This window comes from Caretta caretta, chromosome 2 (assembly GCF_965140235.1).
Source record: "Caretta caretta isolate rCarCar2 chromosome 2, rCarCar1.hap1, whole genome shotgun sequence".
NCBI lineage: Eukaryota > Metazoa > Chordata > Testudines > Cheloniidae > Caretta > Caretta caretta.
In genome coordinates this window covers 7,768,501-7,796,294 of record NC_134207.1, presented here as the reverse complement: position 1 = coordinate 7,796,294, position 27,794 = coordinate 7,768,501, and the positions used below count along the sequence as shown (strand labels likewise).

General features: G+C 43.1%; 1 protein-coding gene across 9 annotated transcripts in view; it reads right to left on the bottom strand.

Moving 5' to 3' along the window:
• Positions 1-27,794, bottom strand: part of TSNARE1 (t-SNARE domain containing 1) — a 719,956-nt gene that overhangs the window by 213,211 nt on the left and 478,951 nt on the right. For 8 of the 9 annotated variants that reach the window (XM_048841786.2, XM_048841780.2, XM_048841783.2 and 5 more), the window contains one exon: positions 4,079-4,151. In XM_048841786.2, coding sequence (XP_048697743.1) covers positions 4,079-4,151 — 73 coding nt within the window. Of the gene's footprint in view, positions 1-801; positions 1,330-4,078; positions 4,152-27,794 lie in introns of all 9 variants that reach the window. The other variant, XM_048841785.2, reaches the window with a different exon arrangement.

The window sequence follows — 27,794 nt, the reverse complement described above, 5'->3', positions numbered from 1 at the left end:
AGTTCCTGTGTTTCCTGTGCTGTAGTCTTGGACTGATTGTGTGGATGTACCAGTCTGTGGTTCTCTTACTCTTTTCAGGAACCAGGTTGCGGGTATGTATGTGCTCTACTTGAGGAACGAGTGTTGGTGGCAAAATGGCCCGATGGGAGGGGTGGAGGGTGGGATGAGCAATCGTTATAATCCTAGTAAAATGCTTTCAGAATAATCTGGCGCTCAGCTGTGAGAAATGTGATGAAGCTGCAAACAGTGAACTTACTTGTGATGTTTGATGTAGGATGGTTTACTTAAGGAATTGGCTTTTGCACTGTTTCGGGATACCAAAGACATTGTTTATGTATATGGGAGAGGAAAGCATCTCCTTCTTCCTGATGGGCATGAGAACAGCAGTATTTTTTCCGTCATGGGTTAAAAAAATGCAACGTGCACATTATTTCAATCATCCTGACTCCCTCTTGCAACACACATAGCAGATTCCAGAGATGGGCAGATGTGTGTTCGCCCAAATCATGTGCTAATGAGAATGATATTGCCAGCTATGTCAGTGATGTCTCCTTCAAATCTGCTCGATGTAGGGCTAGATTCTCCTCGCACAAATACCAATTATACATTGACTTCTTGGAGTTATTCCTGATTTACATCAGTGTATGTGAGAGGAGAAACCAGCCCATACAGTGTACAAAATATCCTTTGACAGAGAATGATGGGTAAATTTTGAGGTGATGAGTACTGTAGAGTGTCTTAATGTGTGTGTGCTTTTGTATAGGTAAATGTTGCTCTGACAATTGCACCAGTGTAACTTACTTCTCAAGGTGTCAACTCCTTGACTCTGTCCTTGGATGGTTTGAGTGGAGAATGTTTCTGCTACCATTCGCTCCACTGGAGTGAGGACAAGGGACTGTGGTGGCCCTCCTCCAGCGGCAGCTCTCTGATGTTCCCCAAGTTTTTTCCTCACTACCCCACGGAGATCTCGCCATTTGTGTTTCAGATCCCCCATGTCCCGCCTGCAGTACCCCAGAACATTGACAGCTTGTAGGATCTTATTCCACACTCTGTGCTTCTTGGCTGGGGTCCCCCTTAAAGCCCCAAAAAGTAGCTGGTAGTGTTTGGCGACCTTTTGCACCAGCACTTCAGTCTCCTGTGGACTAAAATTGGGTTTCCTTGTCTTGGTCCGTGAGTGTTGTCCTTGACGTGGCATTCCAGCAGTATAGTGTGTGAACATAGTAACATTCCCGTGAGCAGCAGGGTCAGAAGTAGAAGCAACCAACTGAGCAGCAATCGCAGACTCTGGTGTGGAACTTCTCTTGCATGTCAACATGTTGAGGTTGGTTCCTAGAAAGGTACCAAATGCTGGGTATTTATATGTTATTTAATAAGGTAGCGTGTAAATTCCAAATGAGGATTTGCACACCTACCTTATATTGTTTAATAAAAAAGCAGTGTTTCCCACACCCATGTCTGAATCCTTTTTGAAAATGTAAACTCCCGCCCACTTGTTGATCCATGGCTGTGCAAGCCTGTCAGAGTTTCTCTCAGAGTTACATATGTAAATTGACATCTCAACTAACACATGGGAAAAGTCCAGTGCCATTGAAATTGCTGTCTGCATAACTACCTACAGGAATTAACTTCATTTCCTTCATGAGAGCTTGTGTCAATTATACAAAGGAGCAACCTCTCACAGGTGATCATTCACTCACTACCAATGCTAGAGTAAAACAGGACTGTTAGTGGGGATCCAGTATAGATTTATGGATCATATCCTGCAACGTGGCAGGAAGGCAGACTAGATGATCCAGTATCTATATGTATTTGAAACCATTCGGGCCTGCTACTGCCCTGGACTGAAAAGATTCTTGTGCCTGATGCAATGATAATCTGTGTCACTATTTTTTAATGAATCCGGCCCATTGGTATTGTGATTCTCAGTTACACGTTCATTTAACCACTAAAACAGAGGAAACTACTGCTACTGGGAACACCGATCACAATCCTTAGGGATGGTGATATATGAACAGAAAATACAAAATGGCAGAGATGCAGCCTCTAGGATTCTACATTTTTCCTCCTTCATTCATTCCGCCCATCCCTTGCATGGCAACAAACTTCCTTCCCTTTAAGAAGGGCTGTGGTCATGTTGCCTCAGAAGCTAGCCAACTTGGCAGCTAGGTGACCTACAGAAGGTTCCTTGAAAGAACACAGGCCTCCTCCACCAGGTGAACACAAACTGCCTTTCTATTGCTCCCAGGAAGACCAGGGCAGGCACAAGTGAGTGTGAGATCTGATCTTGTATCATGGACACAAGAGCCTGTTTTGCTGGCCAGCCTGATTCTCCTCATTTAAATAAAAAAAAATACTTAGTGGGGGAGTGACAGTTGCAGAACTTTCATCTCCTATGTATAACAGGTGGAAATTAAACCCCTGGATGTGATGAGAACTCCCCCTGATCATCATCAATGTTGAATTTTCACTGTGGGCGTTTCAATTCCCTTTACCTTCTGATTCCTCTCGTTTGTGTGTAACATAAACCTCAAAGGATAAACAGTGGGAACTTGCAGCAGCTGAGTAGGGGGATATCTTGACTGGCTGATTTACTGAAAAGCTACTCAGAAAGAAAGAAAAAGGTTAACAGTGCTACTGGAAAAAGAACACCTCCTATATAAAAGCATGATGCTGGTTTAAAGACAAAAAGGTCCTACTTTCTACAGCTTTCCGCTTTCTCCCAGGCAAGTTAATATTGGGGCCACACGGGTAATGGCTTAAAAATAAATCTAGCCGTAAGGAAATTCGTGACAAAGGGTCATGAAACTAACTGAAGTGTGTTGTCATGTCCCTCGAGGCATTAACATCTGATACGCCTCCTGAAGCCCAAGCAGATTCAGAAGTTATCTGTGCACAAAAAGAACTGCCAAACAAGCACAAGATCAAAAATGAATTGTTGCAGACGTCATCTTGATTTTGCTCTCTGTCTGTGAATGAACAGTCTATGTGATGGCACTTGCATATTTCTGTTTGGATGGACATGTCTGCAGCTTAACGGATGCTTGCCAAAGACTGTGTGCTAGGCGAGGAAACAGTGTGATCAACAGTCAGACTGGAAGTATTTCTCCTTTTGTGATTTCCCTCTTAGGGTCTGGTCCAACTCCCACTGACTTCTATGAGACCTGCAAGTGCTCAGCATCTCTGCCAATCAGGCTTATTTTATATTTAGGTCGCTAAACATGGATTTAAGAGTCTAACTTAGGCGCTCAGGTTTTTAGGAAATTTTGGCAATTGTTTAAGGCACTGGATAGTTCATTTTATCTCATACACACTGTAAAACAAGAGGGAGAGAAACACAGCTGACCCTTCCATCCTTTAGCTGTAACCGGAGATGGTCATGAAGGAGCTGAGGGGACAGGACATTTTAAAAGATGTGGCTCTCCTATATTTTGCCTCCATTTCTTCCCCCTACTCCCACTGGTCTCCACTCCCTGTCAATGATGCTCTTGATGTTGGAGAAAAAACAGTCAATGGCTAAGCATTTCCTCTGTTCCCCTGCCTTCCACCAAAGCACAAGCATGCTGTCTCACTATGGTCCAAAACCCTGCTGGTGGGGGAGCAAGGAGGGGGTCAGGCTCTAGACATACGTTTGGACTGTGTGTGTGTCAGAATATTATGGCTGAAGCTTTATTAAGCAGAATCAAGCTATACAATTTTCTGTAGCTACACTAATTGTTCATTCCAATTCCAGAGGAAGATTAACAATTTCTTCCCATTCTAGTTATGGCTAAGTCTTCCCCTCCCGATATCCAACAGCCAATGGATTGTTCTTCCTGTGAAATCTATTTTTATGCTACTACCACCAGTAACTATCCCAAATATCAGAGGACAGCTTTTCAAACCCAAGGAGATTTCCATGTACAGAATCCCCTCTAGTACAAGACGAATGGTCTCAGTGGCAACTCAGTTGTCTTAAGCAGCCATGGAATTGGGATCATTTTGGCCCCTTAAACTCTTTTGTAGGTGAGTTGCCACCTCAGATCTGAATGGCAAAATCAGATAATAAAGGACATACCTTAACACTAATGGTGATACCTACCTATTGTGTCTCCTTGTTCATAAACCATAGAGGCCAGGTCTTTAATGATCTGGTTGACGTCCAACATGTCACTCTGAAAACGTGAAAGGTCACAGTTAATGATCAACAGATACATCAAACCCCAAAAGAGTTGCCCGGTTTCTCAAGCTTGGAAACATGTATTTTTTCTTCTGCAAAGAACAGTGATGACCAAATATTCTCACTATACCTTAAAAGGGCCCTTAAACAACACCATAATTTGTTGCACTTCAGTTATCAAACTTTGCACTTGAACCAATTGAGTTGCCTTGTAAAAGGAGGAAATCAAAAAATTAGACTACACAGCTGCTTAGAATAACTGTGCAGCACCAAAGAACAAAAACCAGCCCTCCCCTTTTTCTAAGGAGCTGTGTTTGAGGGATACAATTCATTTAGGACCGCTGATTCTTATGTACTAACTCAAGTTCTCTCAGTGTTGCGTGTTTGTGGTGAAATACCATTACTAAGTGAATGGAGAGCTGATAGAAAGACTGTCAGATTTTGAAATTTCTTTATCTTTAGGTCAGTTAGAGCAAAGCTAAGTGATGAAAGGATCTCTTTACACCTCTTCAAAGTGTCAAAACATTAACTAGCTAAAGCAACAGTAGCTCTTTGAATTAAAAAACAGCAACTGAAATATTGTTTCTAAATTAGAGCCTGTAACAGCCTAGCATGTAAGAACATTTACAATCAAATCTTGGCTTCATGTAACTCTGGCTCTAATAAGAATGATGAATCTGTAAATGGGATAATACTGAATGCAATACAGAAAAGGCTTCTATTAGCATACCAGAAAAGGACACTCTGACATAACTTGTTGCTATGACTTGATTTTTTATAGCGCCTTTCATGCAGAAAGATCCGACTTTGCTGCCCTATTTATCTTAGGGCACAAAAACATTATGCTGAGTGTGAGTGAAGGCTGCTCAGGGATAACAGAACTAACACAAAATTTTAATACAGGTGCCACCATAATACAGCACTTCTGATATATAGATAAATCTGGGGAGGGGGGAAATTAATCAATTCGTGCCAAATACAATGCATAGCACCAGAGCGAGAGCAAACCCTTACTCCTCTGTGAAGTGTCACTGGACCACTAATGTCCACAGGGAGCAGACAATCTCTCAGGGCATGATCCACGCGTGGTAACCACTTTTGGCAGTATTAACTTTCCTTTGATCCGCAGAGAGGTGTTTTCAGAGCTGGTGCATAGATGCAAGGCAAATAGGAGATCAACCCTAGTTGACTGTAAATCCAAGGGAGTTCACATGTTCTTGGGGAGGAGCGCCCTGTTGATTCTACTGGGGCACTGAGGGGAAAAAAACACACATACGTATTCCCGACAACACATGTGAGAATGCTCTCATGGAGAAGTGTAGTTTCTCTCTCCCCTCAGACTCATCCCACACATTTTCTCATAGGAGATGATTTCCTCCCCTAACTTTTAAAATCTCTTGTAAGAGACTCCCTCACACAGTTAACGGAACAGTAGCCTATTCACCTACTTTAAGCCGGCTTGGAGTAGAATCCTGGGGGCAAAGGAGTCTAAATGTCCCCAACCTGATGGTTAGACAACTAAATTATCCCCTTTGATTAATTTATAAATGGTTCCAAGAGTATCTACATTCATTTTTGAGGTTTATTATGTAATTGTGAGTAGAACAGTACTTAATTATACAATGTAGTCAAATCTCATTAATTTGTAATGAAGCCTGGGAGAACCATTGCGAATGACTGAATATGGCAAATTTACGAGCAAGTGAACAAATACAAGAAACAAAAGCTAAAAAAAACCAAAGGATAGGGTAATGCAGCACAAAATGCACTGTGCTCACTTCCTTGTCAAGTGCAGTCTAGCTTTAATTATGTATGAGAATATGCATAACTAGTAAATGTTCCACAGAATATTTTATAAAAGTAATGAAGTTTAAGTAACACGAGATCACACTCTGTAACACTATGGTAATAAAGCATTGCCAAGAAGGCAGGTTCCACTGTAGAAATTGTGTGGCAGTTTGAAGGTGAGGATGATAAGCTTTAGTGAGCAAGAGGAAGTCAGTGTGGAGAGTCTGAGAAGGGAATTACATGGTTAGACTGGTGGCAGAAGATGAAGATTTTTTAGCCGGTAAGGTGCTCAGTGCCTCTGGAAAGCGGTGAGTGCTTGCCATCTGCCAAGTGATTTCAGTGGGAGTTGTGAGCGCTCCCGTGGAGTTGAATGACCAGGCCCTTTATACTGTGTGTAGACTAGACAGAGGAAGAGAGGCAAACGGATGTGGCAAGACTGGGGGACACACAAGGGATGGTTGCAGTAGCTGAGATAGGAGATGACCAAGGCAAACATAATGTATGTATAATTTGTTTAACGCTCTCATACTTCAAGGAACACAAACAAGCTGCATTAGACATATCTTACATACAGAGAGGGAAAAACAAAGAACAAAAAAACCCTAGAAAATCACCAGGCTCAGATGGTTTTACAGGGATAATTTACAAATTCTTTTAAGAAATATTAACTCCCTGGTTAACAAGAATGTTACACCTCCCAACAGAAGGCTCATTTTAACATGCCCACAATTTCAGCATTCTTAAAGCCAAAGAGCAGACAGCCTGGATTATAAATCCTATCAGCACATTTCAGCACAGAACATACATTTTAAACATATTCACAAAAACAGCAATGAAAATGTCAGCTCCTCCCACAGCCACTCTCATTCCTAAAGGTGTCAAAGTTTAGCAATATGGCAAACATTTAAATTTGGCCCCACGTGTAATCTTACTCTCAGGACACTCTAAATTCCAGCCACAAGAACAATGCTAAATAAACAAGAGGTGATTTCATTTGCATTCCAAAGGGACAGGCCAGGGATGTCCTCACTGTCCCTTCTCATTCACTTTTGGCCACATCCTGGAGTTCTTGATCAATACTGACTTAATCCCTTTTCAGGGAATTGTCCCACAGATATCAAAGGGGATCTGCCTGAGTAGGGACAGAATAAAAAAAACTGAGTAGAAAGCTCAGGGTTTGTCCCTTTATAGGGAGAACCTCTAGTCTTAAAAAAAAAATTAGACGGATGAATCTAAATTAACAACTAAATTAATTATATCTGTGTCTGCAGGTCATGTAGAATTCTATATGCAAACTCCTGGGTCAGCCCTGCCAGTCATTCTATGAATGATCAACAAGGGCTGTTATAAAATGAACTGGAAGCAGACAGAGATATTGGTGTAGGATCTAAAGGGAGTAAAACACAGCATATCTTTGTGTACGTCAATACAGGGAAGCAACCCAGGAAATATCTAAAATGTGTTACCCTTGGGATAACCCTCCCCATCCCCCCTCACCCAACAGCACTCTCCCAGGGCCAAGGCAAATGTAACCATTGGGGAACACCCACTCCAGATGCGCAAAATGTGTTATCACAGGGAAGCACCGTTTACGGTGCTCAGTGTGCATTACTCTCAGGAACACATTCCTCCCACTACCCAGCCTGTGTCGCACATAGAAAAGAGCACAAGGATGGACATTTCTCAGTGTTTAAACTCAAACATAGTGTAAACCCATTTCCCATCCCTTCCGGGGGGGGGGGGGAGGGAAGGGAGAAGGTGTTGGATCATATTAAAGAAGTTCTGTATTAAAATCACAAATGAGTTTGATTCCCCATAGTTTAAATTCCAGGGTACTACTAATTAAGGGGTCTCTTGATTTTTGGTACTGTTTCTCTCCCTCTATGTGTGAAACTTGCAAGCTGCTAATTGTGTTAGTACATTCTAAGACAGAGTCTGTTCTCAACGCAATTCTTTGTAACAACAACTACTCACACAGAGAGAAACTCAAAGCAATACTCTGTAACAATAGAAACTGTACCCAGAGACTCCCCGCCCTTTTGTTGTATTCATCTCGCTTTAACAATTGTGATTAAAATAGAGATAGAGGATGTATGTGGATGGATGCTTGGTGTGGATAATAACTGAATGATTAGGGAGGTGCCAGCCTAAGAATCCAGTGTCCATCGGCTGAAGAAGGTGTTAAGTGGAAATAACCAGAGGACCCTCGGAGGGCAGACTGGAATCCACCGAACAGCCTCAAGAATGGGAGAACCAAAGAACAAGATAACATCTGGCAGCATGGAGCCGTCAGGGATGTGACATTTGCTGATTGATTCAGCAACAGCATGATGAAGCAATTCCCATAGACTGGCATAGGAAGAAATTCCTATAAAAATGGACTCTAGAAAGTGAGAACTTTGGGGTCTGATTATGCAAACCAACTTCCAGGAGCATCAGATGTGCATCTGACGAGGCCCTGATCCCTCCTCATGTCCAGGCCACCTGGCCAGTGGCTTGGCATGAGCAACTCTAAGGCTGGTAACTATGATAACAACCTTGCAGAACCTGTGTGTGTGTGTGTGTGTATGAACGAATGTGTGAATAAATATGAGATTGAATGGAATGTTATAGCTATAACTAACTGCTTACTATGATTCTTTCTGTATTCACAATAAATGTGGTATTTTGCCTTTTCCCCTTTAATAAGATCCTGCTGGTTTTTATTTTATTGGTATAACAAAGGGACATAGAAAGGCAGAGAGCTTCTTTGATGCTAGATGGACACAAACTAAATTTCACCCACAACAGTCTTTCCAGGAAATATTTTTCTCTTGTCTACAGCTGGGGAGAAAAAATGACATCCTATAAATCAAACTGAGCCAGGCTAAGCAACAACAGACTAGCAGAAAATTGTTTTGAGGGCAGAAGCTATCCAGAACAGCAATTACAGCCTGAGTTAGACCTCCTCTGGGACTGCTCAACAACCAGCACTGGGAGTTTCTTTTTCCTTCTCTTGCTCTATTTTGTTGTCTTAATGGTCAATGCCATCATGGCACCATGCTGAATAATTAAAATAGCTCTGTTGAGCTTCATCATCTCAGTCCCTAAGCTAACTGGGGACAGCAGGCTCCAGGAGCACTGCAGAGACACTGTGCTCAACAGCAGGAGCTGAGCAGATGGGCTCTGGAAGGCGTGATGTCTAGCTCTTATCAGACTATTGCGATGCCATTACGTAGGGCCTCTGAACAAGGAGGGATAGAGAGGAAGGATGCTGGAAACCTCTCCCTATTAACATGATTCATTTATTAGGGCCTAGGTGAGAAATAACACAGTACAGTAACTCCACACTTAATGTTGGAGTTATGTTCCTGAAAAATGAGACTTTATGTGAAACAATGTTAAGCGAATCCAATTTCCCCATAAGAATTAATGTAAATAGGGGGGGTGGTTAGGTTCCAGGGAATTTTTTTTCGCCAGACAAAAGACATTATATACATATACAGTATAAGTTTTAAACAATTTTAAACAAACAGTTTAATATTGTACACAGCAATGAATGATTCTGAAGCTTGGTTGAGGTGGTGGAGTAAGAGGGTGGAATATTTCCCAGGGAATGTCTTGCTGCTAAATGATGAACTTGTACTCGGCTGAGCCCTCAAGGGTTAATACGCTGTTGTTAATGTAGCCTCACACTCTACAAGGCAGCATGGACTGAGGCAGGAGGGAGGAAACACAACAGATGCAGGGCAGTAGCTGCAAACACTTCCCTGCAAAAACCTGAACATGATGATGAACCGATGCTATCCAGCTGGAGCGTACCACTCCCTCCTCCTGACAGCAATGCATGGCTGCACAGGTGTGGAATTTCCAAAGTGCTGGGGCGTGCATGCGTGAGTAAGAGAGAGAGACATGCATTGCCCCTTTAAGTACTCTGACACCACTTCAAGTACATTGCCCTTTTAAGCAGATCAGCCAGTTCAGACAGGAAGCAACAGCTTCCTGCAAGATCCCCCCCGCCCCCCACACGCTGAGCCCTGTGACTGTCCCCTCCTGCGGGGGTGGGGGGCAGGAACAGGGGGATATCCTGACATCAGCACCCCTCTCCACCCCTCCCCCAGCAAGCAGGAGGCTCCAGGGAGCAGCTCCCAGGCAGAGGGCAGGGCAGGAGCAGCACAGCAGTGGCGGGAGGGACACCTGAACTGCTGCTGGGCAGCTGCAAAGCCACATACCTTACAGCTGATGGGGGTGGGGGGCTGCCGGCCCACCCGGTTCCAATCCCCAAGATGGGGGGGCTGCTCTTCCAGAGAATCCTGCCAGCACTGGACAAAGCAGCAGCTGCCAAACGACTTTATAAGGGAGCATTGCACAACTTTAAATGAGCTTGTTTCCTAATTGATCAGTAATGTAACAACAAACGATCGTTAACCGGGACAACGTTAAGTGAGGAGTTACTATAATATGACAAGTTTCAGAGTAACAGCCATGTTAGTCTGTATTCGCAAAAAGAACAGGAGTACTTGTTAGTCTCTAAGGTGCCACAAGTACTCCTTTTCTTTTTACTGTAATATGGCAGTCCATCTCTGGCCAATGTAGTGGAGTGAATTCAGATGTGGTGAATGGTGCTAGACTGATGGCTTGGAACACCAAAGCCCTTTATTTATTCAGAAAAGATGCAGGGACAGAATGTGCTTTCCCCTCACTACTCCCTGGCAACATGGTTCAGTACTGAGGTAGAGGCTAAAAGGGCAATTTAGTCACCATAAACTATTCAGTCCTTGGCCTGTCCACTGGGGCTGCAGACCGTATATTGGTTATCAGCTGTGACAGATTTTTTGTGATATACACACATGCTCACTAAGAACTGGACCAAGAGACACCAGCTCACTTCATATCAGCCACCAGACACCCATCAGTCTTTCAGTCACTAATAACTTGGGCTGCTTTTGCACTAGTGACCTAGAGATGAAGGGTTCTCCATGCCATTGCCACGCCCCTTGAGCCACTAGGCGCCTGTTCTTGAAGGTGTTTCTCTACATTGAGGACTAAAGATAAGTGTCATTACTTGTGATGCTGACTAGCAAAAGTGTGCAAGAGATATAATAACAATAGCAACTTATAAGGCAGATGGTTTGTGAGTAGAGCTGAGTGAAATATTTGGGCAAATAGTAAATTCACTGAATAATGATTTTTTTCAGGACACCAAAACTATCTGTGAATTCAGGTTGAATTCAGTGAAGAGTTCCCCCTCCCCACCTCCTCAAAATTTTTCCAAAACAAACCATTTTGATATTTTGTTTTGAATCAACATTCAAACCATTTCATTTGACCTGAATGATTTTTTTTTTAAATTTCTCATTTTTCATTTTGGTATGTAAAACTTCATTTTGGTTCTAAACTAACTGATTCATTTCCCAGATTTTTCATTTTGGATACCCAACCAAAAAAACCCAAACAATTATTCAGTCACCTCTTCTTATGAGCGGTTATTTAATATCTTTTATCTACTTTTTACAGACACACACAAAACACTGACGTTTCCAAATTGTGCCCTCAGCTAAAATTATATGCAACCTTGGGTTCCTACTACCTTTACTCTTGTTTTGTGTTCTGTATGCCTTATTGTGTTTGGTCCCTATTTAGTCCGATGAAGTGGGCTTTAGCCCACAAAAGCTTATGCCCAAATAAATTTGTTAGTCTCTAAGGTGCCACAAGTCCTCCTCATTCTTTTTATTTAGTTTATAGACTCTTTGGGGCAGGGCTTTTCTTTCTTTGTAAGCATGTAGCACCTAATACACTGAGGCTGTGATCTGGATTGGCACCACTGTAAATGTGCATATTCCATCAGATAATCTCACAAGATCACCCCTTCCAGCGTGTGTGTGTGTGTGTGTGTGTGTGTGTGTGTGTGTGTAAATTGTTCCCCCCCCCCCCCCGCCCCCCTCCAAAAGAACCTCACCCAAGATGGTAGATAAAGGGTTGAGGCTTGGCAGATTACAAAGATAAAATGCAGTCTAATTCTGTCTGAACCAGCACAATGCAGAACGGTTATCTCAGCCCCCATTCGCCTCTAAACACTACATTTCAAGATAAGTGTGAACACTGAAATGTTCTGATAGCAGACAAATAAACAAAAATAACTGGTTTTCCTTGCTTCTTTTTTGACAACAAAAGCTGCATTTGATTCCATTTTATCTTCAAGGTAATGGAATGATAGTTTGGTATCAGGGAGAGGAGAGCAAGGAACAGCTCGCGTCAGAAAATAGAGAAGTGATATTCTTGCGCAGGGAACCAAAAAATTACCCGACTACGTCAAGGGGTAGAACAAATTGAATAATGTTTCAAAAGTCTTCTGTGATGCATGACAGAGCATGTGATTCCTAATTAGGTATGAACATCCCTTACCCACATTCCAAATGCTCACCCAGCCTACAATGGGGAGTTGCTGGCAGTGAGGGAAAAGGTGAAGATCTGCACACAAAGTAAATGACGGAGGAAGGTGTTTCATTACCCTCCTGAGTACAAGTGATAATATCTGCTCTGCTCTCTGACAGTGATAATGCCACAATTCTTATTTCCTTTCGCTCAGCATCTGATGTTGCCGCATTTTGTTAGTCCAGATGACTGAGGCCTCTGGGACTTTGCAATTCATATTTGGAAGAAATAATGTCAAAAATGCATTAGGCTGGTCACACCTAATATTTATAGCTTGTGAATTTATTCATTTATGTACACATTTGTACTGTGATAAGGCAGGAAAACACGCACACACTCCAAACCGAATGCGTGATCCCCTGAAGATGAGGTTTTCTGCTACTTTGCCACCACAAAAATATAAACACCTCCGAGCCCCAGCATATAGACAGAGTTTGAAGGAAGAATGCCCTTGTGTTTGAGAAACTGGCCTGGAAATCTAGATATGTGGGTTCTGTTCCCACCTCTGCCATAGATTTACTATGTGAACTTGGGCAATGCACCTGTCTCAGTTCTCCAGGTGTCACAGAGCTTTTGTGAGGCTAAATCCATTGCTGTTTGGAAAGTGCTCAGAGGCTGTTACGATAAGGGCTACAGAAAAAAATCCAAGAAATAAAATTAAACACAAATAAGCAAGCACAAGATGACATGGTAGCATCTGCATTATGGATACAAAAATGTCATTTATACAAAACGTTTCCCTGATGGAGTGGATTCATTGAAAAAATAGACTTTAGAGCTCATGATAGGCGACTGAACATAGAATCCACAGAAAAATTACAGCAGACACAGCTGTCACACAAACTTCACCCCACAATTATTCACCATCCCTGACCTGGAAGAGCATTTCTATGGGTAAGAGAGTAACTCAGTCTTCATGGCCCATTTAACCCTCGGCCTCTCTGCAGAGCCCAATAACAAGTACTCTAATTAGGTGAAATTGCGATGGGTAGGTTATGATGTGGATGACTATGCACTAGGAACTATTAGACCATAGTGCCTAGTTATTTTATAGAGGTTTCTGAACCGCTCCAGTGAGCCACAGGCCTGTTCAGCAACAAATTACTGAAAGCAAGTTACGTGAGTTCATGTGAAATCCTATGAAAAATGCTTTTAACTGGGAATAAATATATCAATGAGATGACATATCTTGAACTGCTTGGGACCATTTACTCATTTAAAAAAGAAAAGGGCTTCTAATACTGTCAGCTACAGTTTTTCTGTAGCTGCTCAGAAGAAGAATATCCACTATAAGGTGGATAGAAAGCTGGCTAGATTGTCGGGCTCAACGGGTAGTGATCAATGGCTCCATGTCTAGTTGGCAGCCGGTATCAAGTGGAGTGCCCCAGGGGTCGGTCCTGGGGCCGGCTTTGTTCAATATCTTCATAAATGATCTGGAGGATGGTGTGGATTGCACCCTCAGCAAGTTTGCAGATGACACTAAACTGGGAGGAGTGGTAGATACGCTGGAGGGTAGGGATAGGATACAGAGGGACCGAGACAAATTGGAGGATTGGGCCAAAAGAAATCTGATGAGGTTCAAGAAGGTGGTTTCCTGGTGCAAGTGCTAGAGGAGCCAACTAGGGGGGGGAGCTTTTCTTGATCTGCTGCTCACAAACCGGGAAGAATTAGTAGGGGAAGCAAAAGTGGATGGGAATCTGGGAGGCAGTGACCATGAGTTGGTCGAGTTCAGGATCCTGACATAGGGAAGAAAGGTAAGCAGCAGGATACGGACCCTGGACTTCAGGAAAGCAGACTTCGACTCCCTCAGGGAACGGATGGGTACGAACCCCTGGGGGACTAACATGAAGGGGAAAGGAGTGCAGGAGAGCTGGCTGTATTTCAAGGAATCCCTGTTGAGGTTACAGGGATAAACCATCCCGATGTGTCGAAAGAATAGTAAATATGGCAGGCGACCAGCTTGGCTTAACGGTGAAATCCTAGCGGATCTTAAGCATAAAAAAGAAGCTTACAAGAAGTGGAAGGTTGGACATATGACCAGGGAAGAGTATAAAAATATTGCTCGGGCGTGTAGGAATGAAATTAGGAGGGCCAAATCGCACCTGGAGCTGCAGCTAGCGAGAGATGTTAAGAGTAACAAGAAGGGTTTCTTCAGGTATGTTGGCAACAAGAAGAAAGCCAAGGAAAGTGTGGGCCCCTTAATGAATGAGGGAGGCAACCTAGTGACAGAGGATGTGGAAAAAGCTAATGTACTCAATGCTTTTTTTGCCTCTGTCTTCACGAACAAGGCCAGCTCCCAGACTGCTGCGCTGGGCATCACAACATGGGGAATAGATGGCCAGCCCTCTGTGGACTATTAGGGTTAGGGACTATTTAGAAAAGCTGGACGTGCACAAGTCCATGGGGCCGGACGAGTTGCATCCGAGAGTGCTAAAGGAACTGGCGGCTGTGATTGCAGAGCCATTGGCCTTTATCTTTGAAAACTCGTGGCGAACGGGGGAAGTCCCGGATGACTGGAAAAAGGCTAATGTAGTGCCAATCTTTAAAAAAGGGAAGAAGGAGGATCCTGGGAACTACAGGCCAGTCAGCCTCACTTCAGTCCCTGGAAAAATCATGGAGCAGGTCCTCAAAGAATCAATCCTGAAGCACTTACATGAGAGGAAAGTGATCAGGAACAGTCAGCATGGATTCACCAAGGGAAGGTCATGCCTGACTAATCTAATCGCCTTCTATGATGAGATTACTGGTTCTGTGGATGAAGGGAAAGCAGTGGATGTATTCTATCTTGACTTTAGCAAAGCTTTTGACACGGTCTCCCACAGTATCCTTGTCAGCAAGTTAAAGAAGTATGGGCTGGATGAATGGACTATAAGGTGGATAGAAAGTTGGCTAGATTGTCGGGCTCAACGGGTAGTGATCAATGGCTCCATGTCTAGTTGGCAGCCAGTGTCAAGTGGAGTGCCCCAGGGGTCGGTCCTGGGGCGGGTTTTGTTCAATATCTTCATAAATGATCTGGAGGATGGTGTGGATTGCACTCTCAGCAAATTTGCGAATGATACTAAACTGGGAGGAGTGGTAGATACGCTGGAGGGGAGGGATAGGATACAGAAGGACCTAGACAAATTGGAGGATTGGGCCAAAAGAAATCTGATGAGGTTCAATAAGGATAAGTGCAGGGTCCTGCACTTAGGACGGAAGAACCCAATGCACAGCTACAGACTAGGGACCGAATGGCTAGGCAGCAGTTCTGCGGAAAAGGACCTAGGGGTGACAGTGGACGAGAAGCTGGATATGAGTCAGCAGTGTGCCCTTGTTGCCAAGAAGACCAATGGCATTTTGGGATGTATAAGTAGGGGCATAGCGAGAAGATCGAGGGACGTGATTGTCCCCCTCTATTCGACATTAGTGAGACCTCATCTGGAGTACTGTGTCCAGTTTTGGGCCCCACACTTCAAGAAGCATGTGGATAAATTGGAAAGAGTCCAGCGAAGGGCAACAAAAATGATTAGGGGTCTGGAACACATGACTTATGAGGAGAGGCTGAGGGAACTGGGATTGTTTAGCCTGAGGAAGAGAAGAATGAGGGGGGATTTGATAGCTGCTTTCAACTACCTGAGAGGTGGTTCCAGAGAGGATGATTCTAGACTATTCTCAGTGGTGGAAGAGGACAGGACAAGGAGTAATGGTCTCAAGTTGCAGTGGGGGAGGTTTAGGTTGGATATTAGGAAAAACTTTTTCACTAGGAGGGTGGTGAAACACTGGAATGCGTTGCCTACGGAAGTGGTGGAATCTCCTTCCTTAGAAGTTTTTAAGGTCAGGCTTGACAAAGCCCTGGCTGGAATGATTTAATTGGGGATGGGTCCTGCTTTTGAGCAGGGGGTTGGACTAGATGACCTCCTGAGGTCCCTTCCAACCCTGATATTCTATGATTCTAAGAAAATCTACTGTGTACTAATGACAGGTTTCAGAGTAGCAGCCGTGTTAGTCTGTATTTGCAAAAAAGAATTGTAAGGAGAGTGATCACTTTAGATAAGCTATTACCAGCAGGAGAGTGAGGTTGGGGGAGAGAAAACCTTTCGTAGTGATAAACACCCATTTTTTCATGGTCTGTGTGTATAAAAACACCTTCTGTATTTTCCACAGTATGCATCCGATGAAGTGAGCTGTAGCTCACGAAAGCTTATGCTCAAATAAATTGGTTAGTCTCTAAGGTGCCACAAGTACTCCTTTTCTTTTTGCGAATACAGACTAACACGGCTGTTACTCTGAAACCTGTCAAAAAGAAAAGGAGGACTTGTGGCACCTTAGAGACTAACCAATTTATTTGAGCATAAGCTTTCGTGAGCTACAGCTCACTTCATCGGATGCAGTCAGTGGAAAATACAGTGAGGAGATTTATATACACACAGAACATGAAAAAATGGGTGTTATCATACACACTGTAAGGAGAGCAATCACTTAAGATGAGCTATGACCAACAGGAGAGCATGGGGAGGGGGGGGCGGGGAACCTTTTATAGTGATAATCAAGGTGGGCCATTTCCAGCAGTTAACAAGAACGTCTGAGGAACAGTGGGGGGTGGGAATAAACATGGGGAAATAGTTTTACTTTGTGTAATGACCCATCCACTCCCAGGCTCTATTCAAGCCTAAGTTAATTGTATCCAGTTTGCAAATTAATTCCAATTCAGCAGTCTCTCGTTGGAGTCTGTCTTTGAAGTCTTTTTGTTGTAATATTGCGACTTTTAGGTCTGTAATCGAGTGACCAGAGAGATTGAAGTGTTCTCCGATTGGTTTATGAATGTTATAATTCTTGACATCTGATTCGTGTCCATTTATTCTTTTACATAGAGACTGTCCAGTTTGACCAATGTACATGGCAGAGGGGCATTGCTGGCACATGATGGCATATATCACATTGGTAGATGTGCACGCGAACGAGTCTCTGATAGTGTGCCTGATGTGATTAGGCCCTATGATGGTGTCCCCTGAATAGATATGTGGACACAGTTGGCAACGGGCTTTGTTTCAAGGATAGGTTCCTGGGTTAATGGTTCTGTTGTGTGGTGTGTGGTTGCTGGTGAGTATTTGCTTCAGGTTGGTTGTCTGTAGGCAAGGACTGGCCTGTCTCCCAAGATTTGTGAGAGTGATGGGTCGTCCTTCAGGACAGGCTGTAGATCCTTGATGATGCGTTGGAGAGGTTTTAGTTGGGGGCTGAAGGTGACGGCTAGTGGCGTTCTGTTATTTTCTTTGTTGGGCCTGTCCTGTAGTAGGTGACTTCTGGGTACTCTTCTGGCTCTGTCAATCTGTTTCTTCACTTCAGCAAGTGGGTATTGTAGTTGTAAGAATGCTTGATAGAGATCTTGTAGGTGTTTGTCTCTGTCTGAGGGATTGGAGCAAATGCGGTTGTATGGATCATGTGGTGTGGTCTGGATGAAAGCTTGTGCGGACTGGTCCAGGCTGAGGTTGATGGTGGGATGGAAATTGTTGAAATCATGGTGGAATTCCTCAAGGGCTTCTTTTCCATGGGTCCAGATGATGAAGATGTCATCAATATAGCGCAAGTAGAGTAGGGGCATTAGGGGACGAGAGCTGAGGAAGCGTTGTTCTAAGTCAGCCATAAAAATGTTGGCATACTGTGGGGCCATGTGGGTACCTATAGCAGTGCTGCTGATTTGAAGGTATACATTGTCCCCAAATGTGAAATAGTTACGGGTGAGGACAAAGTCACAAAGTTCAGCCACCAGGTTTGCCGTGACATTACCGGGGATAGTGTTCTTGACGGCTTGTCGTCCATCTTTGTTGGAATGTTGGTGTAGAGGGCTTCTACATCCATAGTGGCCAGGATGGTGTTTTCAGGAAGATCACCGATGGATTGTAGTTTCCTCAGGAAGTCAGTGGTGTCTCGAAGGTAGCTGGGAGTGCTGGTAGCGTAGGGCCTGAGGAGGGAGTCTACATAGCCAGACAATCCTGCTGTCAGGGTGCCAATGCCTGAGATGATGGGGCGTCCAGGATTTCCAGGTTTATGGATCTTGGGTAGCAGATAGAATACCCCTGGTCGGGGTTCCAGGTGTGTGTCTGTACAGATTTGTTCTTGTGCTTTTTCAGGGAGTTTCTTGAGCAAATGCTGTAGTTTCTTTTGGTAACCCTCAATGGGATCAGAGGGTAATGGATTGTAGAAAGTGGTGCTGGAGAGCTGCCGAGCAGCCTCTTGTTCATATTCTGACCTATTCATGATGACGACAGCACCTCCTTTGTCAGCCTTTTTGATTATGATGTCAGAGTTGTTTCTGAGGCTGTGGATGGCATTGTGTTCTGCACAGCTGAGGTTATGGGGCAAGTGATGCTGCTTTTCCACAATTTCAGCCCGTGCACGTCGGCGGAAGCACTCTATGTAGAAGTCCAGTCTGTTGTTTCGACCTTCAGGAGGAGTCCACCTAAAATCCTTCTTTTTGTAGTGTTGGTAGGAAGGTCTCTGTGGATTAGTATGTTGTTTAGAGGTGTGTTGGAAATGTTCCTTGAGTCGGAGACTCAACTGGATACAATTAACTTAGGCTTGAATAGAGACTGGGAGTGGATGGGTCATTACACAAAGTAAAACTATTTCTCCATGTTTATTCTGTTCCTCAGATGTTCTTGTTAACTGCTGGAAATGGCCCACCTTGATTGTCACTACAAAAGGTTTTCTTCCCACCCCCGCCCCCCGCTCTCCTGCTGGTAATAGCTCATCTTAAGTGATCACTCTCCTTACAGTGTGTATGACAACATCCATTTTTTCATGTGTGTATATAAATCTCCTCACTGTATTTTCCACTGACTGCATCCGATGAAGTGAGCTGTAGCTCACAAAAGCTTATGCTCAAATAAATTGGTTAGTCTCTAAGGTGCCACAAGTACCCTTTTCTTTTTACAGTGTACTAAGTAATCAAGGACATGGAAATCCACAACCAAAACCTGAACTGAATATCACACACACTTGCTTTTTCTCCTATATACCTCAGACTCTGGTGTGTAAACTAATACAGGTATTGAGGGATGTAGCAGTAATCTATCAAACTGACTGATACCAGCCTCAGGAAAGAGAAGTTTATTGCAGACAGTATGTTCTTATCTTCACAAAATAGAAACTGTACAAAGATTATGACAAAAAGCTAAGCAGTCTCCACTCTTTATACACTTTGTTTGCAGCACTATTAATTCCGTACTCTGGATTTATTTCCATGAGGGTCATTTAACTGGAAAAATATGAAGGATAAATTCATGTTCTTTTTAGGAGTGTTCTGGGAAACTGAGCAATTAGTGTAATCTTAAACTGTCAATTGCCATTCAATTATTTTACTTAAATATGAAACTGAATGCAAAGTGTGATCTGCAGTTATCAAGTACATGGTTCATTTGGGGGGTGGAGGGGCAGTGAGAGAATCAGGGAGAGAACTGGCAATGTAACAACTAGGAATCTTTCATTGCTAGGCTGCGGGTTCAAATCCTTCTCAGTATGGAATTAGCTGAAAGTGGTTAGCATCAGCTGAATGCTGGCTCGTGTGGGTGTGAAACAATGTTATGGTTTCAGTTCACACCGTAATGAGGTCTGCATTACCCAATGCCAACTGGCACCTGTGCTAGCAGTGTAATCTAAGGCATTCAATGGAGACAGGTGATTTACAAATTCCAGCCAGCCGCCATGGATTGAATGGATCTGAAGTAACAACCACCCTTGCCCCGCAGAGGCAGCTTTCCGAGCTGAGGTTGTAGCACAGTGGTGGCGAAGTATGCATCATACTGCTGGCAAGAAAGTACTCAGGGACCATCTTTTTTGTTCTGTGTTTGTACAGCACCTAGCACAACGAGGCCCTGATGCTATGGTAAACCAAATACTAAATAACAACTACTCCAGTTTCCAGGACAGGTCACAATTCAGGAATTTTCACCAGCACAAAATTAATTAAAATAACTTGAAAAAGAAAACAAACAGGAAAGACAATCTGCTGCATGTCAACCATTTTATATCAGTTCAGCATCATTGTTTAATTCTGCTTTAGCTACTCTAATTATACGGTTTGACGAGATGTTCTTTATAATTAACTAACACATTAACGACCAACCCCTGGACAACCTTACTAGAAATGACTATGTGTGTGTTTTAAATAAGGGTTTGTGTTTCCAGTAGTAGAAAATCAAACATCTTTAAAGACTGAGCCAGACCAAAAAAATATGACCTAATGCCTTCTAGGCAGTATAAGACTTGGAGTGCTTCCAGGGCTGGTTGCATAGTGAAATTACTCTTCCAGGAGGAAGCTAAGGCTAGAATTTGTCTAAATGTTTCATTCTAAACTTTTGATGAGAAATGGCTTTTGGCAAAATGGAAATGTCCACAGAAAATGTTTGATTTCCGTGAAGTTTTTCAAGTTTTCATTGAAAAATCAACCCTTCCGAAATTTAGAGCTGTTCCGTGGTTTGTTTATTTGAGGATAAACACCTGAAAACCTTTGAAGAAAAGTTTCAAAAGAAACATTTTTTGTTTTTTTTCCCCACCAACATTTTTGTAGGAAGATAAAAATCTTTCCTCATGGGCTCTAGCTCAGCCTGTGTATAATCAGTTTCAAAATTTCTCCCCAGAGAAATTTGCTGCATTTCAGTGGCTGGTGAAGTATTCCCTATATATTGGACTCTAAAATGGTTTGGGAGATAAGGTTCCAAATAAATGCAAAGTGTATTTACTATAAATGCACCATGTCCAAGTGCTAAACTGTTCTCAGGGAACCTGTGGTGCAAACAGCCTTCTTAGCAAGGTATTTTTAATGATGCACCAGCCTTGTGTTGTGACAGAGCTGAAGTGACTAAGCCCACTCAAGTGCAAGGGGCAATGATGAACGGACCATGGTGCCTACACCTGCCACTAACTGGGTGCAGCAATGGATATTTAGGGCAAAAAGGAGCTAGCCCTTAAAGGAGTCTTGCATACAGGGGATGGCCACTGTTGTAGTCCCCAGTGCTCTCCTGAAGACAGGGAATGTTCCTTGCGAGCAGCTCCAGGACTGCAAGACTCAATCTGCTACACATCAGCCAGCAGAGCTAGCCAATGTGCAGGGGTTGCACTCATCTGAGGTGTGACACCGCAGCCTAGCTCTCCAAGAGCTGTGGCAGGCATTTGCCTCCTTGAGACACAATGTCTCCTGAGGCTTGTCCTGGGTTAGAATCATAGAATCATAGAATACCAGGGTTGGAAGGGACCTCAGGAGGTCATCTAGTCCAACCCCCTGCTCAAAGCAGGACCAATCCCCAATTAAATTGGTACAGTGCTGGGATGCATGTCTTAATGGCATGATCTAGCCCAAAGAAAAGAAACATCATAACCAGTACACAGATAATGGCTATCCTCACTATCCCCTCTGTGTGTTCCCTAGTCAACAGTGCATATTGTGGATACGCCAGACATTGGCTCATTGGGACTGCAGTAATTAGAAGATCCTGTTGTTGCCACTCACCCAGTGTAATATTTTCAATGAATATCTAAGCTAGTTAAAATGTAAATACTGGGCCAAGGCATCCAAGGGATGATTTATTAGAACTGCATTATAGACTTGCAGCACCTAAGGCTTGAAAGGCCCTTTTAATGGTGAACTTCTGTAGTAAACCCGTAATGATTTTTTCTAGTCTACACCTGAACATTCTGTGACAGTGACTCGACAGCTTCCTTTGGAAATCAGCCATCAAATCCCAAATAACTGACTTCGCTGTAACAACCTTTTTCCTAATGTCTAATTTACATATTCCCTTCGTTAGTTCGAGCTGATATTCCTTGCTATGCTCAACTTTAGCCATCATAAATTATTCTACCTCCTCTTTCATTGCTGAATTTTCTTGAGGCTGCACATGGTGAATGCTTAAACTTGCTGTTCATAAATTATACCTAATCCTTTTCTCCCTTTCCTCTCCCCTTCTCTGGAATTCCCCAATTTATCACTACAAGAAGTAGCCACAACAGCTCTAAACTCTAAGGAAATTGCCTATTAGGTGAAAAGTAAAATCAAAAGTCCTGACCACGTATATGGACATTAAAGATCCCATGACAGTTTTTACGCTTTCTGACAACCTACATTTACCCTACAGTTTCAACTGGATATCTAACTTTTCACTTCCTGGCCTAAATTATGGCACTGTGTTTCTGTGTTCTGTTAAAACAGCTGCCTTGTTCTACCTCAGAGGTGGCTGCATTTCTGAAGAGGGTGATATAATCTCATATCTGCTTGAATTGGCTCACACAGAAGTGGTAATACTTAGCCACTGTTTGTAAAGTGTTCTGAGATCCTCAGACGAAGGGTTGGATCATGTGCACAGGGTTGTGTGGAGAAGTGAGAAGATGTAAAGCAATACCTTACTTCCTAGTGCCGGCAACCCACATTGTGGGTAGCAGTGTGGGGGAGGCAGACTCCACAGAGCTGCTACATCCTCTCCTGCAGCTGAGTGGATGGAATGGTAAAGAGAATGGGCAGAGGCTTGGCTTTGATCCCCCAATATGGCAGCCAGTATAGCTGTGCCAGTATGCCATGAGAAGTACACTATGCTAGGTAACTGCTTGGCACAGGGCACTTCCCCCTGCTGCAGGGGAAGCTGAGAGGGGCACTCTGACTCAAGGTATGTTTACACTGCAGCTGGAAGGTGTGATTTCAGCCTGAGTAGACATACCTGCGCTAGCTTTGATCAAGCTGGCGTGCTAAAAATACAAAAGTAGCTGTGGCAGTGTGAATGGCACAAGGGGCTAGCTGCCCAAGTGTGTGCCTAATGTCTCGGATGGGATCAGAGCTAGCAAAGGTATGGTTACCCAAGCCGGAAATTACACCTCCAGCGTACACATATCCTCAGAGTCACAATGGGCTTCCTGGTCTGTTCATGGGGCCAAGCAACAACATGCCATCGCTTACTCGGCGCTTGTAGTAAACCAAGATTTAGCACTAAAGGTCCTATGTGCCGTCCAAAGTATTGCTTCTCTTCTGCTGTTTGAAACCAGACCTTTGACATTATTGTTGCTCTGTTTGTTTTAAATTTATTTTCCCTCACGTTATTAAAAAATAATAATAATAATAAAAAAAAACAACAAAACCCCACCACAACAACACATATGAACAACAGACCTAATGGAGATACAGCTGCAGGAGTGAGCAATGACTTCCTGTTGGAGCATATATTACAAGAGCTAAGAAAACAAAAGAAAGATATTCACTTCTACAACAACTGGTTCTGTTAATCTTGGGGCCATTGAATAGCTGTGAATCCAATGTACAACAATGCAAATGTGATCGTGACAGACCCGGAGGGGAGGGAGGAGGAAATGAATGACATGAAAGAAGCAAATAAGTGGAGTTGTTATGGAACAAAAATTGCACATATATGGGAAAAATGAGTTGTTATGAACAGGAAAAGCATATTGCACTTTTTTGTTCAAACCAAATTAACTAGTTGTCTTTCGCACCAAAATGCAGACAAAAAAATCTACTTAACTTTGTAAAAGGTAATTGAGGGGTTTTTATTGCTTCTAAAGTAAGTCATTAAAAGTACTTCATTAAAAAAAAACTAGTAATGTATAATAAACTCCTTGCATTATCAGTGATAACATTTTGATAGAAATGCAAATATTTGTTCATTTTAAATAAGAATAAAAGGGGCGGGGTGGAGCGGCATTTGTAGAGCAATTTGTTTTTACACATGAGAGCTTGGTAGCTCTTTTACTACAGTAACTTACTGATAACGAAACAACACTAGAAATAAATAGATGAATAATTATCCCTGTGCTTAAAATGAGTGGTTAACATCATTGGGTTACAGCAAGTCCTGAACTAATAATGCACAAATTACACAGCTGCTTACACTAGCTGATTAAAGTACTCAGAGTTGCTCAATAACTATTATCCGTGTTCTGGTATATTGTACAAACAACACAGGGAAAACGTGTGTCACAATTTCAACATACTTCTAGACTCACCTTTCTCATTAGTTACAACAACACTAAGAGGGTGGTGAAACACTGGAATGCGTTACCTAGGGAGGTGGTAGAATCTCCTTCCTTAGAGGTTTTTAAGGTCAGGCTTGACAAAGCCCTGGCTGGGATGATTTAACTGGGAATTGGTCCTGCTTTGAGCAGGGGGTTGGACTAGATGACCTTCTGGGGTCCCTTCCAACCCTGATATTCTATGATTCTATGATTCTAACACAGAAACTGGAACTAGGAAAAGATGCCACAGTGCCCTGATCTTACACTCTTTGTGCCAGCACATCTCTTGAGCCATGATTCTGAAAGGCAATTAAACATGGGCACAAGTGCTTTCCTGAACTGGGGCCCCAGTGACCCCTCTGGGAGTTCTGGTTGCAAACGAAATGAGACACTGGACTGCGGGGCATCATCCAATCCATTCTCTGCGGGTGGGGAAGGGGGAAGTACTGGGTTCTTTCCTGCATTATCCTCCAGTGCTGCAGATTGTTATTCTAGTCACAAGGTACTAGAGCCAGAGTTAATCCATTAAAGCCAAGGTAGCAACTCAATATTTACACTCTGTAACAAAGATCAGAACCCAGAGCACAAGTTTCTTACTTTTTTCCTCTTGTACCTGTGCCACTTTCCTGCATTGTGGCCTGTAGGTTAATAGCAGGGAGTGAGGGTGAGCATCTCTTAATGGAGATGTTATAGATAACAATGTCAAAGACTCTCCGAAGATCAGAGAATAGGAGGTGTTGCAGAGCAACACAATGCATCTTGGCACCTTTAGCCTCAGAGGCTTGAGACTATTTGATCTATAGCATGCTCAGTGTCTGCCTCACCAGCTTCAGGCCTACCGCAGCCAGGGGTTGTGTGAAATGCCACAAATCAGACTGTGGAAAGGGAAATGAATCACTCAGTGGCAGCTGCAGAAGGGACTATGTTTTGTTCTTTAAGCTTTGCACAAAAAATGGTCCATGGAAAGAAACTTGGGCCATGTCTACACTATGGGCACTTCAGCCATGCCGCTGTAGTACAGACGGTTCCTACATCGAGAAAGGAGGTATTTCCATCAGTGTACGTAATCCAGCTCCCCAAGCAGACCGTTGACCTAGCTGAGGCTAGGTTAGCTTACCTACTGTGCTCAGTGCTGTGAATTTTCCACACACTAGAGTGATGTAGCTAGGCCAATCTAAAAGTTAAGGGTAAGACAGGGATTCTCCAGATTAACATCAGGTTTCTTTAGAGTTTACAGAAGTCTAAATGACTGACACCTCTCCACTATAGCACAGAAGCTTGTACAGCAATTCCCTTTCAACACATCTTGCTTTAGACATCAGGGATTTTGGGGTTCGGCAGGCTCTAGCAAGTGTAGGCAGGATCATGATATTTGCTCTTTCCTCTTTGGGAGTTTCCAAAGGGAAGTGAGGCCACTTATTCAACATCTGTGTGAGACTGCCGGGAGACACTGTGCAACACCCTGGCTCGTGACACCAACAATGTGCTGATGACACGCAGTTTTCTTCTCCTCCCTAGTACAAATGTTATTCCAGATATTCTGGTGTCTGGGTGAAACAGGGACATGTATGAAAAGCAGGGGGCTCAGGCTCATTCTAGACAACACAGGGATTCACTGAGCAAAGATTCTGAAGATCTGGGGAAAAATGGTAACCACATCCATGGCATCGAAGATCAATGTGTGGTACAACATCATGGTACATCTCTGATCTATCCAGCTAGATCCATCTCTGATCCTAGGCTCCCAGATAAAAGCTGGAGGCAAAATTCCTTCTCTTAGCCATGAATGGCTAGGTGAATGCACCCCTTGCTAAAAGAGAGCCACCAATGTGCCATGTTTATTATTAATTATTATTATTAATTATTATTATTATTATTATTATCATCATCATTTTTCATACTACAATAGTGCTCCAAATTTTATATATATGATAAAAATGAATATATATCATATTTTTGGTTGTTGGGGTTTTTTTTAATTGATTTTCCCCATGTCCTCCTTCCTACCCTCCTGCCCCTGTAATCTGCCTCCCCAAAGCCACCCAAGCAGGTGGACAAAAGCATGTCACACCAGTCCCCTGCATGTTACATTGGTTAGCTACCTAGAGCAGAATGTTGTTGACCGTCTTCACCTTCCAAAGCCTGGAATGGGCTGGCCTGGCTACCTCAGGAGAAGCTTCTGTTAATGGTCCCTGTTCAGAGTCACTGAAGGTGACAGAGCTCAGAGCATCCCTACTTGGAGTAAGGGAAAGAGCTTTTTTGATAGGAGGCCCATAGCTTTGGAAGAGCTTCTTCTAGAGATCAGGTTGAGACATAGTCTTGCCACCTTCAGAGCACAATGAGAGCCTTAGGTTTTTGGGTAGTCTTTTTCACACAACTGAGCGGACTTACCTGATTCCTCGTGAGCAGGACCCTGAATTCAGTAACATGAGACTAAATGGAGGCAGGAAGAGACCCTTTTCCATTTGTAGGTATCCCCTACACACATTCTATTCTGACAAGAGAGTCCAGTTGCTACTGGCATGTATATTTAATCATAACAGATATGCATAACAGTTTCTTGCATTACAACTGTCAGTAGTGCATGGCTTCCCACACTGGGAATACTTTACTACTTAAAAAGAATATTACTGTGACCTTTAACCTTGCATACTAATAGAAATGACAATCACAACAACTTTGTCCCTTTCCTACCAATGGAGCTCTAGTTCAAACACCTCTGTGGATCTCAGTAGGACTGTGTTACATCAGGAGAGGGGGGGATTTCTCAGGTAACAAGTCAAGACATTTAAAGCTGCATAGAACAGAACGACATACGACCAATGCAGATCCGGGAGCTCAAGTTTCTGGTGCTCATAGTGAAGTACATTTAAGAAGCAGCCCATTACACAACTTCCCCATTGCTGTCTGTCAAGATGAAATTAGACAGTCACCCCTGTTCCGCTTAACAACTCTACCCACAAAAATAAACAGCAGCAAACAATAAACTTTCACCAACTTATCAAAAGTAATGAAGATATTTTAGGTCATTACACAACTACAGATACAAATCAGACAGCAGGATTTCACTTTATTAGCAGAGAACAATAAAATTTGTAGGCAACCCATGCTATCAACCCAAGGCCCATCAATCAAGTCTGTTGGGAAAACTTGCTCTTAGAAGCTGTCAGGCATGTCTGAAGTGATGGACCAAACTCTTTTATGCTTGTTATGCCAGCATTTACCCAATACAGAAGTAAAACAGTTTTTTCCCAAGAAAATGTTAATTCAGAATAAATGTGATTCATCATTCAATGTTATTAGAAACTTTTAAACACATTTATTCAGCTGTTCCTAACTGAGGCTCCCAGCATTAAAATAAACTTTCAGTGGACTGTTTTGAACTCTCAGTTCTATTTTGTCAACAGGCTAAGTAAGGTTCTAATACTGAATAGGTGGCCCTGGCTCA